This window comes from Dreissena polymorpha, chromosome 11, assembly GCF_020536995.1.
Source record: "Dreissena polymorpha isolate Duluth1 chromosome 11, UMN_Dpol_1.0, whole genome shotgun sequence".
Classification (NCBI taxonomy): Eukaryota; Metazoa; Mollusca; class Bivalvia; order Myida; family Dreissenidae; genus Dreissena; species Dreissena polymorpha.
In genome coordinates this window covers 9,677,566-9,689,782 of record NC_068365.1, presented here as the reverse complement: position 1 = coordinate 9,689,782, position 12,217 = coordinate 9,677,566, and the positions used below count along the sequence as shown (strand labels likewise).

General features: G+C 37.7%; 1 protein-coding gene across 2 annotated transcripts in view; it reads left to right on the top strand.

Annotated features, from left to right (window-relative positions):
• The window catches only part of LOC127850159 (uncharacterized), a 77,613-nt gene that overhangs the window by 28,528 nt on the left and 36,868 nt on the right, over window positions 1-12,217 (top strand). For both annotated transcript variants that reach the window (XM_052382981.1, XM_052382980.1), the window contains exons 10-18: window positions 94-293; window positions 1,078-1,329; window positions 3,336-3,436; window positions 5,071-5,298; window positions 6,607-6,763; window positions 7,380-7,525; window positions 8,148-8,427; window positions 9,040-9,196; window positions 10,163-10,301. In XM_052382981.1, the coding sequence (XP_052238941.1) occupies window positions 94-293; window positions 1,078-1,329; window positions 3,336-3,436; window positions 5,071-5,298; window positions 6,607-6,763; window positions 7,380-7,525; window positions 8,148-8,427; window positions 9,040-9,196; window positions 10,163-10,301 (1,660 nt within the window). The remainder of the gene's footprint in view (window positions 1-93; window positions 294-1,077; window positions 1,330-3,335; window positions 3,437-5,070; window positions 5,299-6,606; window positions 6,764-7,379; window positions 7,526-8,147; window positions 8,428-9,039; window positions 9,197-10,162; window positions 10,302-12,217) is intronic.

The following is a 12,217-nucleotide window of genomic DNA, read 5'->3' as shown; positions in this document are numbered from 1 at the left end:
TAACCTGCCTTTTTACATGAAGCTAATGTACTTGTACCTGGCATAAATAGGTCATAAACACTTGTTACATGCATGTTGCAACATCTATTTCAGGCTGTCTATGACTGTTAGCTCCAAGGTGGGGATCCTTGGACACCAGACCCGTGATGCGGCCAAGATCTGCCTGCACACCTGCCCACTACTGGAGGACATGGCCGCCTGGAGCCAGTGGGGCCTCGTGTTTGAACCAGAACTCGGAAAACTGAAAGACTTTGTGCAGAAGTACGGGGGTGTCAGCAACAAAACTGTGGAAGGTTGGTTCTGTTAAGTTAAAATGTTTGTTCAGAAAAAGTGCTGTCCTTAACAAGTTTGTGTTTGGGCTTATGCAGGGCAGGTGTTTAGGTAGACTGGTGACTTTATTTCGTTTTTGATTATGCGGAACATGTAGATCTTTTGATAGATATCTATGGTGATTACTGTAAAAGACTGCTTATACTGGAACTCATTCATAAAAAGACCGCCCTTGTAATTTTAGAAGCAATTACAATAAGTAGGAAAAAACTTGCCTTTGACAACTGGTTGAAGAGCAGCTATCTATGAAATAGTGTATGTGCCAAACACAGATTATTATTGTTAACACGAGAATGTCCTTCTTGACAAAATAATATGTTTTGGTTCAGACCTCAAAATAGAATAGGGCTTCAGGCAATTGGGTTGGGCTTGTCTGCTGACTTTGAAAGAGGATCATGTAGGGTCAACAGTTAAAACCATGTTAACACTGTAGAAGTATCATTTTGTACCCACTCACAATGAAGCTTGCCAAGAACATAAAAAATTGTGTTTGTCTGAAAATTGGCCTAAGTTAAGATTTGAACCTGTTTCTTTCAAAAACATGGCTGATGGGGCCTTTTTTTGAGTGTGCCTGTTTTGAAAATTGTGAACATTACATGTACCTTCTCAGAACAATTCTGTTCATTGCAGTCTCTGGCTCGCACCTCTTATTTTGTAAGTCATACATTCTTCTTTGAATATATGAGATTATTTTCATTTTGCTGAATCTGAACTAGTCCATTCAATGTATTCTATCTCCCTGATTAGGGGGTCAACTAACCACACTTGATTTCCTGGCCCTGGAGACAGACCCTGGACACCTTCTGAAGATCGTGTCCACGACCTCCCCAGACCACTTCACCCGGGCCCTGGGCTTGCTGGACCCCGTGGCCACAAGTGGTCACCTTGTCTCCTTGGCAGTGGCCTACAAAGGCGTGTCTAACATGCCCCTGGCCCTACTGACCGGCCACATGAAGACTGTGCTACTGCAGGTGTACGCTAATGAAGGGACAGGCAGAGGTAGGGGGAGAGGCTTGAATCACTGACAGGCATTTATATAAGTCGTGTTTTGAGAAAACAGGACATAATGCATGTGTGTAAAGTGTCATCCCAGATTAGCCTGTGCTAATCAGGGATGACACTTTCTGCCTAAATTGGATTTTCGCTAAGAAGAGACTTCATTTAAATGAAAAATGTCATTACAGCGGAAATCGTCGTCCTTTATTAGCCTGTGTGGACTGCACAGGCTAATATGGGAGGACACTTTACGCACATGCATTATGCCCAGTTTTCTCAGAACATGATTCATATACGAGCCTTGCTCTGGGAAAACGGGGTTCAATGCATGTGCAGAAAGTGTTCACCAAAATTAGGGACAACACTCTTCTCTTGAATGTTTTTTTGTTTGTTTAAGGAAAGTCTATATTAATTAAATATCCAGTGAAGGCCGAAAGTGTTTTCCCTGATTAGGCTGTGTTGACTGCACAGGCTAATCTGGTACGACATTTAAGGCGTATGTATATTAAGCTCGATTTTCCCAAAGTGTGGTTAAAATCGATTTGCTTGTCGTCAGTTTTATCTTAGGTGGTTATTAAACATGATAATTGCAGCGTCCCTAACAGTGTCATGTCCATTTACTGAATACATGGTCTTAAAATTTAGTTATTATACCTACCATCAAGTAGAGACAGGTATTTGGATTAACCTACCATTGGTATTTGGACGTCTGTCTATGGACAGACTCTAACTTGTCTGACAAATCACTTGTACACAATTCAAAGTACAACATTTCAACTTGCAGGCATTGTTCTTTTTAATTTGAAGTTGGTGATGTGCATGTGTTAGTTTCCTTCCTAAAAAAGGCTACAATTTTGCACCTTTTTCAACTTAGAACAACTATAAATTGTATTACATTTTGCTACATATTAAGACATTCAAAGGCAGGAGGTAGTAATAACTACTTTGAAAAACTCTAGTCTGCTTGTTATAAAAAGGTTGCAGTTGTTTTAATTTATAAAAATTCACCCAAACAACAACAGTATTCTTGATTTATAACTTTGCCTGATTAGTTCGTGTTTTAAATGGGTTCAGATTTTACAAATACAGTAGAATTGCAATAACTCGAGCTGGCAATTTCTCGAAAACTGGCGATTACTCGAGCATTAAAGAAAGTCCCTAGCATTTTCCTTTAATGTTTATATAAAAATACCCGCGATAACTCAAACATGCGATTTTCGATAACTCGAGGTCATGTGCCGGTCCCTGAAAGGCATTTCACACCTAATTAACTGGCAATTATTCGAGGACGCTTTTTCGTCTGGTCGGTGCTAAAAATATTCGAGTTGTGAAAACAGCGCAATCAAGCAGACAAACGACGCTCGATTAGGTGTGAAGTAAGTTGCAGTTTGAGAAACACCGCAAATTGTCATCCTTTGAGAAGCAGATCAAAGCTACACAGTTTTAATGATAATTAAATAATTACCAGCAATCGATAATTATCGCGAAATGTCTTCCGCCATCAGTTCCGGGAAGCTAATGGGTTGCGACAAGCTTCAATCATTGACTTTGCGCAACACAAGTCTGACTAATGTACATAAAATGCAAAGTGTGTAGTGATTATGTTGTTTTCAGTGTGTATTTTTTTCATGCGCATGTACGTACCTTGTGTGCTTTTTAAAAATAATTATGCTACATGTACAGTGAATATTGATGAGATTTTTCTTATTATATTTATGTTTTGTGCGTATGTTGAAGCAATTAAATGAATTTACGATCATCTTAATTGTTTTGTTTATTATACTGTAACCTTAAGCAATTTTTACAAAGCCTTTCTTTCTCTAGCACCGTCTTTCATGTAAATAAAGCGTTTGTGGTCAGAAGTTAGCATTATCAACCGAGACAGTGAAAACAAATAATACCATGGATTACTCGAAACCTGCGATTACTCGAGCATCGATGTCGGTCCCGTGCTTCCTCGAGTTATCGCAGTTTTACTGTAAATGTAAAAGGCAATGTTTCTGTTGCAGATTCCAGTGGTGACAGTTACCCAGCCAATGCTGCAGCCAGATTTGTGTTACAGTGCCTCCTGAAATGTCCTCTCAAAATGGCCGTCGCCCTGGCTAACCAGGTAATGGGTATTGATATGTGAACTGTAGCTAACCAGGTAATGGGTATTGATATGTGAACTGTAGCTAACCAGGTAATGGGTATTGATATGTGAACTGTAGCTAACCAGGTAATGGGTATGGATATGTGAACTTTAACCAGGTCTGGGTATGGATATATGAACTGTAGCTAACCAGGTAATGGGTATGGATATGTAAACTGTAACCAGGTCTCGGTATGGATATGTAAACTGTAACCAGGTAATGGGTATGAACATGTGAACTGTAGCTAACCAGGTAATGGGTATGAATGTGTGTACTGTAACCAGGTAATGAGTATGGATATATGAATTGTAACCAGGCAATAGGAATGGATATGTGAACTTCAACCATATAAATGGTATGGATATGTAAACTGAAACCAGATTATGGGTATGGATATGTGAACTGTAACCAGGTAATTGGTATTGATATGTTAACTGTAACCATGTAAAAGGTATGGATATGTGAACTGTAACCAGGTAATGGGTATTGATATGTGAACTGTAACCAGGTTATGGGTATGGATATGTGAACTGTAACCAGGTAATGTGTATGGATATGTGAACTGTAACCATATTAAAGGTATGGATATGTGAACTGTAACCAGGTATGGGTGTAAATATGTGAACTGTAACCAGGTAATTGGTATGGACATGTGAACTGTAGCCAGGTAATGGGTATGGATACATGTATGTGAACTGTTACCAGGTAACGGGTATTGATATGTGAAATGTAACCAGCTAATGAGTATATATGTGTGAACTGTAGCGAACCAGATTTGTAAACTGTTGTCAGGTAATTGGTTTGGATAGGTGAACTATAACCAGGTAATAGGTACAGATATGTGAACTATAACCAGGTAATAGGTACAGATATGTGATCTGTAACCTGGTAATGGGTATGGATATGTGAACTGTAGATGTACTTTATATAGCAAATCATGAAATGTTAAGTCTAGAAACATTAAAGGCCATAGCAATAGATTTACATAATAGTGAGACTGAAAGGGTCTTAACTTTTCAATTAAGTAAGTATTTCTATAGGGAAACTCACTTGTGTATTATCTGTCTTTTTAAAAATGTTTAATTTAGGGTGTCATTTAGTTTTGTGTATTTTTCTAGAGTTTCATAACAGTTTTATTTTATGTAGGGTTTCATTGGTTTATAAGTGATTTTGCATATGTTATTAGTATTTAGTCATATGGCATTTCAGCGCTTTTTTCTTTAAAAAAATACCAGTGTAACGCACTTCCCCAAGCAAGAACATATTCCAAAATTCCAATGGCTATCAAAAAAATCCCAAAAGAATTGACAATTTTGACATTTTTTTTACAAATGTTCATTCTCTGCAAGGGAACAAATAAAATGAGCACTGAAACATAAACATTTCAGCAAAAAGGCATGTATAAGAATATTTTAATGGGTTTGTTTAACTAAGTACCTAGCAATTTAAAAGACCCATACTGCCCAATCTGAAGATTTCACGATGCCAATTTTTACACTTCCAAGTTTTTTTTATAGTAATTTCTACCAATTGGCACGGTTTTGGTATTTATCCCAGTGGGCAAAAAAACAACACTGCTATTTGTGCCTTACATATTTTCCATGGTTTCCAGCTATTCCTAGAGCCCCTGGGTCAAGTGATGGGCGCCACCTCCAGTAAGCAGCTGCTGCCAAGCTTGTGTGCCAGCGTTGAGGAGCAGAACACGCTCACACAGCTGGGGTGTCTACTGGGCGTGCAGGAGTGGACACGGCTCATTGGCCTCAAGTGTGTGCTGCCAGAGTCAGCCATGCAGAACATGTCAAGGGAGATGGGAGACATGTACACAGAGGAGCCTGAGCAGGTCAGTGAAATAATACAATCACTCATAAAAGGGACTTTTAATGAGATTAAATCCATTCGAGTCTTGCTCTGGGAAAATGGTGTTAAACGCATGTGCTTTGACTGCACATGCTAATATTGGAAGACACTTGGTGTTAAACGCATGTGCTTTGACTGCACATGCTAATATTGGAAGACACTTGGTGTTAAACGCATGTGCTTTGACTGCACATGCTAATAATGGAAGACACTTGGTGTTAAACGCATGTGCTTTGACTGCACATGCTAATAATGGAAGACACTTGGTGTTAAACGCATGTGCTTTGACTGCACATGCTAATATTGGAAGACACTTGGTGTTAAACGCATGTGCTTTGACTGCACATGCTAATAATGGAAGACACTTGGTGTTAAACGCATGTGCTTTGACTGCACATGCTAATAATGGAAGACACTTGGTGTTAAACGCATGTGCTTTGACTGCACATGCTAATAATGGAAGACACTTGGTGTTAAACGCATGTGCTTTGACTGCACATGCTAATAATGGAAGACACTTTCCACTTTTATGGATTTTTGTTTAAAAAGCAAAAATCCAGTTTAGGCGGAAAGTGTTATCTCTGATGAGCCTGTGCTGACTGCATAAGCGTTAAACCCCCTTTTCCCTCAGCAAGGCTCGGTTAACATACATGCAATGATATTGTGATTTAGCAACATATAAGTTAAGTTGTCCCTAAGGACTTTGATGGATGTAGGCCCAAATTAACAGGCAGTTTTAGAATTGATTTTTTAGATATATTTCATATTTTGTCACAGAACTAAATATCAAGCTCATATTCAAAGTATTTTATTCATTATATTTAATAATTCTGAATTTGTTTTAGTAGTATACAAAGAGAACACAATTGTAATTGTTAAAATTCCAAATAAACAAAATATAAAGATATTTTAATAGCTATGCATCAAAACCCAATATCATCTCAACCAATAACATTAATTCATTTATAATTGATTGATTAATAAACTGAAGGATTCATTAATAAAACTCATGTATCAGATATAAATCTTTTTGGTGACCTTTAAGAGGCATTTGAAATGTGCCTTATTACTTATTCAGATGCATGCTATCATGTGTAAAAGATGTAAGCAATAAAGAAAATTGGCCAAACATATAAAACTAAAATATTGAATTTGAAGAAAAAAATGCTGCACTGTTATTTTATCAATTTACCATTATATGTGAAATCTCTTTAAAAAAGGTAAGAAAATCATTTGAGTACCATATGTTATTAAACTACATGTGCAGTTAATTTTTATCTCCATTCTTAAGGACGAAGATGAGGAGGAGGAGGTTGTATCTGACACGGAGGATGTCGATGAAATCTTGGCCGGTGACCTGGAGGTCAAGAAGTCAGACGGGGAGACAGTTGGTTCAAGTGATACTGTTGCCATAGGAACTGAAACAACAGATGAGTCAGTAATACTGGGTATGTCTAGCAAACTCTGTACATTATTTTGACTTTTGCTTGAGATTTGTAGCCTTTATGCCCCATAAGCAATGCTGACGTAAATTGGAATGACATTTTGGCCTTATAGTTAAACATATTATTCTGCAAGAAGTAGTCATTTCATCTCTACCAGACGCAAATCAATTTTTTACAAGCATATATTGTCAGTTCTTTTGCAAGTACTCTAATAAAGCACTCTTTGCTCTGAAAAAATACTGGGTTTAATGCATGTGTGTAAAGTCTCTTCCCAGATTAGCCTGTGTAGTCTGCACAGTCTAATGAGGGACGACACTTTCTGCCTACCTTCCTTTAAACAAAACTTTCATAAAGGCAGAAAGTGTCAGCCCTGATTAGCTTGTACAGACTTAACAGGCTAATGTGGAATGATACTTTTAGATCAAGCATTTAGCCCCGTTTTCCCAAAGGGAGTCTCATATTATAGCCTATACAAACAAACAACACAAGAAAAACAATAAGATGGCAATGGATTTGTTTCTTATAGATTTTCCAGGTTAACAGATTTTTATCTTCTGTAATTAATGCCAAATAAAGCTTCAACTGCTCTTTTCTGCAAGAGATATTTGTTGTTGAATAGTTGATGGTGATGTAGAAATGGCCAGCGTTACGACAGAGACTCCTACAGCTGCCACCCCCACGTGTGAAGACATTGTGAATGAGATCAGGCGGGATGAGTTTGGAATAGGGGTCCATCTTAGTGAGGATGGTCAGCGTCTGATGAAAGTAAGTTGCAGAAGTATGAGCCTCACTCACTCCAACACAGGCTAATCAGGGACGATATTGTTCACCTAAACTGGATTTATGCTAAGTAGAAATTTCCTTTTTACGAAAAAAATAACGTATATGAAGTCCAGTTGTCCCAGAGCACAGCTTGCACTTTCACTTAATATTGGTAAACTGCTTATATCTGGTAAGTTTGCCCCAAAATAGTGTGTGTTAACTGGTTGTCATTTTATGTCCAAAGCTCTGTTCAAGGACAAATAAAAGCCATATTTCTGAGGAATATTTTGCATGATGAAAAGTATTGAAAATGTTTTAAAACCTTATTGATTCTGCCAAACAAGTTTGTTGTTATGGTCAATTTTGTTATAATTAGAAACTCATTTATTAAAAGTAACATGAGATGTTCAGTTTCAAGTTACGTTTGGAATACATTAATGATTGACTGTAATATATAGAAGAGTCAAATTAAGAGTTGATTGTATGTATGACATGAGCACAATTCATTTGTCTTTTCTTATCTCTCAGTTATGTATTTATTTGAAGAATATAGCTGCTTACATAGTCCTTTCCAAAACATGTGTGTGTTCTAATGAAAACTTCAATTTATTACTCATGTTAACAGGTACAGCAAGACAGACTTGGCCGAAGTTTAGATCGGCTTTCAAAAGACCTGTACAGCAAAGACACTCATTTCGTGCTTGAGTTGATACAGAATGCAGACGACAACAACTATGCTGAAGAACTTTATACAAACCAAGCAGAGTGCCCATCCGTGAAGTTTGTGATAGACGAGGAAGGGATCCGAGTCTACAACAACGAGTCCGGATTCAGGGAGAAAGACATCCGAGCATTGTGTGATGTCGGCCGCAGCACGAAGGGGAAACACAAGTTTGGGTACATTGGTAAGTGGATAGTAAATAAGATACTGTAATGAAAATAGGTGACCATCTATAGATGACAATATCATCATTATCACGTGCTGGATTATATTTTATAACCTATTGCCGATGAAAATCATCATAATAATTGACCAAATTGACTGTTGCATTTTTTAGCCTTATCCAGAAAAGCTAAATATAGCTGTCTAAATGGTCAACTGTAGGTATGTACCTGTTTGGGTGGTGTGCGTATGAGCTTGTCTGCTCTGTGACTTTGTCATTTATCATGCAATTTTTAAATAGCTTACCACAAATGTTCACCAACATGAGATGACAAGGTAACTTGTCTGCTAGTTTGCTAGATCAATTGTCTAAACACATACAATTTACTACCCTACCAATTCCTTGCAGTTTCTTGATCTGCTTTCTCCCATTAGGCTTTGCCCATCGGTTTTGGTAGAATGGAAAATAAACTATGGATATAGAAACAAACAAAATAATCTGAAATCCCCCAAAAAATTAAGTCATTAAACAGCATGAGTTTGCTGGCTGAGCATACAGCTAAGTTGATCCAACTGAGTGTTTATTTGTAAAATAGTCCCATGAAGATTAAATAATGGCTTTTTGTTTTTTCAGGTCAGAAGGGCATTGGTTTCAAGTCAGTGTTCCGTGTAACAGACTGCCCGGAGGTGCATTCGAATGGTTTCCACATCAGGTTTGACGTGAACAGTGGCTCCATGGGTTACATTCTACCACACTGGGTGCCGGCATCAGAGCATCCCCAACAACAAGGGTGGGTGTTGTAGTAAAGTGGGAGAATTTGAGCCACGCTCTGGAAAAACTGTGTGTAATGCCTGTGTGTAAAGTATCATCGCAGATCAGGCTGTGCTGGACAATCTGGCACAATACTTTCCGTTTTATTGTACTTTTCAATAAAGGGATGTCTCTTCTTACCAAATATCCAATTTAGGTGGAAAGTGTTGTGTATGATTAGCCTGACATTTTACGCACATGCATTAAACCCCATTTTTACGCACATGCATTAAACCCCATTTTTACGCACATGCATTAAACCCCATTTTTACGCACATGCATTAAACCCCATTTTTACGCACATGCATTAAACCCCATTTTTACGCACATGCATTAAACCCCATTTTTACGCACATGCATTAAACCCCATTTTACGCACATGCATTAAACCCCATTTTTACGCACATGCATTAAACCCCATTTTTACGCACATGCATTAAACCCCATTTTTCAGGACCAATTCTTATTTATATTCTGTGTAAAATAATTTTGAAATGCCATTCAAAGTTGTAGTACTTTCTTAAACATTTTTTCAACATTTTGTGTGTAGATAAATGTTTCAGTACAGGTGGACCATCTGTTTGCCACTAGACTTACATCTTGTCACGTTGTTTACGTAACTTATTGTATTTGTTACTGCAGAATGCAAGCCCTTCATCAGTTTTTAAAATTGTAAAGATAAAGATATCTTGGATTTTATTTTGTTTGTCGCTGGATGACTTCCATTGGCTCCATTTTTTGTGTCTTGATGAAATTCACATCCACTCTACATATATATTCTAACTGTAATTCACATCTGCCCTGAATTTATTTCTATCTATAATTCAAATTAGCTGGAATTCACATCTGCTCTGAATTGTGTATGGCAGCTTTCCAGCAGCAGTTAAAATGTGCTTATCTTCCTGTTTACAGCAGGAATTCACATCTGCTATGCATTTGTTCACAGCTGGATGACCTATATCTCATTGACCTTGAAGACAAGCATGAGGTTGCAGACCCGGACTCTAGCTGCACGGTTCAATGACATTCATCCCTCACTGCTGCTCTTCCTGCATAGGCTGAGGGAGATTACCATTGAGAACAAGGTACTGGTAATAAATGTCAACTTTTAGGGCCCATATTCAAACAGATTATCTTGGGGGGGGGGGGAGAATTACATGAGGAAATCTCTTAAATAAATAAATCCCTTTTGCAAGTAAATATAGCTAAAATGGTTAATATTGTTTAATTTTTTTAGGGGAAAACAAGGGATTTCAGATAGAAAATTTGATCTTGAATTTTTCACTGAATTACAAGTTAAGATGTCCCTTATTATTTTGTTAATGCAAGCCCAGGTGCTGGGATTGAATAAATGAATGGTTAACAAGTACAGTTGTATACATGATGAAGGTTAACAAGTACAGTTGTATACATGATGAACAAACAATTTGTCCCTCAGTTGATGGTATGAAAATGTGAGCCATTGGAATCAATTTATTGTTCAGGACTTGGCTAAAATTGTCTGCACAAGCATTCTTATATTTATAATTATATTGTACTTACTTTAAGATATAATATTTATTTACAGTTTCAAAGATGCACTGTAAGAATAGTTGTTTCTTTAACACATATGAAAGGTGAAATGTATTAATTATACCCCCACAAACCAAGTTTTGGGGGGTATATAAGAGTGAGCTTGTCTGTCAGTCAGTTGCAGGGCTTAACACTAAGGCACGTCCGAACGACATTCACTGCCTGTACCTAGGTCCGGGCTAGCCAATGTCCCAGGAACATGCCCGACCGGTCGTGTGTATTTTGGGCGGGATTATGTGTTTCATATCAATAAACTGCGTTTTAAATAAGCTTTTCAAAGATGCAAAAATCTTAATACAGTATGATCAGATGACAATTAAATCCCAGAGTGAAGTCGGAGATAACAAACAGATTGTAACTCGAAATAGATTTGGAACCCCCTGATTGCAATCAAAAAGAGGCCGACAATTCAGAAAATCCCCGGCGGTTTTCCTGGTAAAACACGTCAGTACCTATTTTTAAACGGAATTCCGCTAGATACGGTTTTTGATTGGTTTCCTCGAAGTGATGTGTTTTCTCGATAAAAATACGTTTTAAACTAAAAGCCGGGATTGCCCTGATTGTCCGGGATCGATGAAGGTATAAAACTTGACATTAATTTGTTTGATCTATTAGAAGTGTTTCGACAATCTTTTTTACGCAATTCAATTAGCAAAACTAATATTAATGGTCGATCCCGACTTTTAGTAGAGAGTTAACCCTGTACAATTAACTGGTCCCCCGTTGAATATAACCGTTGACTTCGTTGACTATAATATACAACAGGTACAGGCTAATGTATCGGTGATTTTAATTGGATAACGCGAAGACCAATCGGTAGCGCCGTTCGTGGCGTGACGTTACAATGTTATGGTTCGCGCGCGGCATTCCCCGGATTATTTTGTTTAATCTCTCTATCATTCCGTTGATAACTAGATCAAATACAAAAATTCACATGCTCACAAATCAAGAATTTCCACTTTTAAGTAACGCGAGGATATTATGTATCATGTAGTACTCAAGTTGCATATGTATTATGAATCTTATTTGACTAGAACGAGCTTTCATTCTTACCTGTCAGCTGTCAAAAAGTTCGGGAAAATAATCCGGAAACGGTACACGGATTATATCCTCTGATATGTTTCTAAAGATAACTGGTCCAATTTTGGACCGGTAAAGTTTGCTTGTACCGATCCCTATATAGAGAGTAGCGAAAGATAAGGGGAGGTAACCAATCTACCTGTACAATTGTTACGACTACCGTAACACGTTATTTTGCGACACCTAAGATTCACTTACCGTTTGTTGTCAGACGGCAACCGCGGCAATCTATGTAAAAAAAGTTTTAACGTTTCATGTTGATGTTTAAATTTGGCTTTATGGGTGGGGATGGGGGTTCCTCAAATAAGAAAAGAAAAGGGTAGGAGGAAAGTAAGAGAAAGTGTTAGGG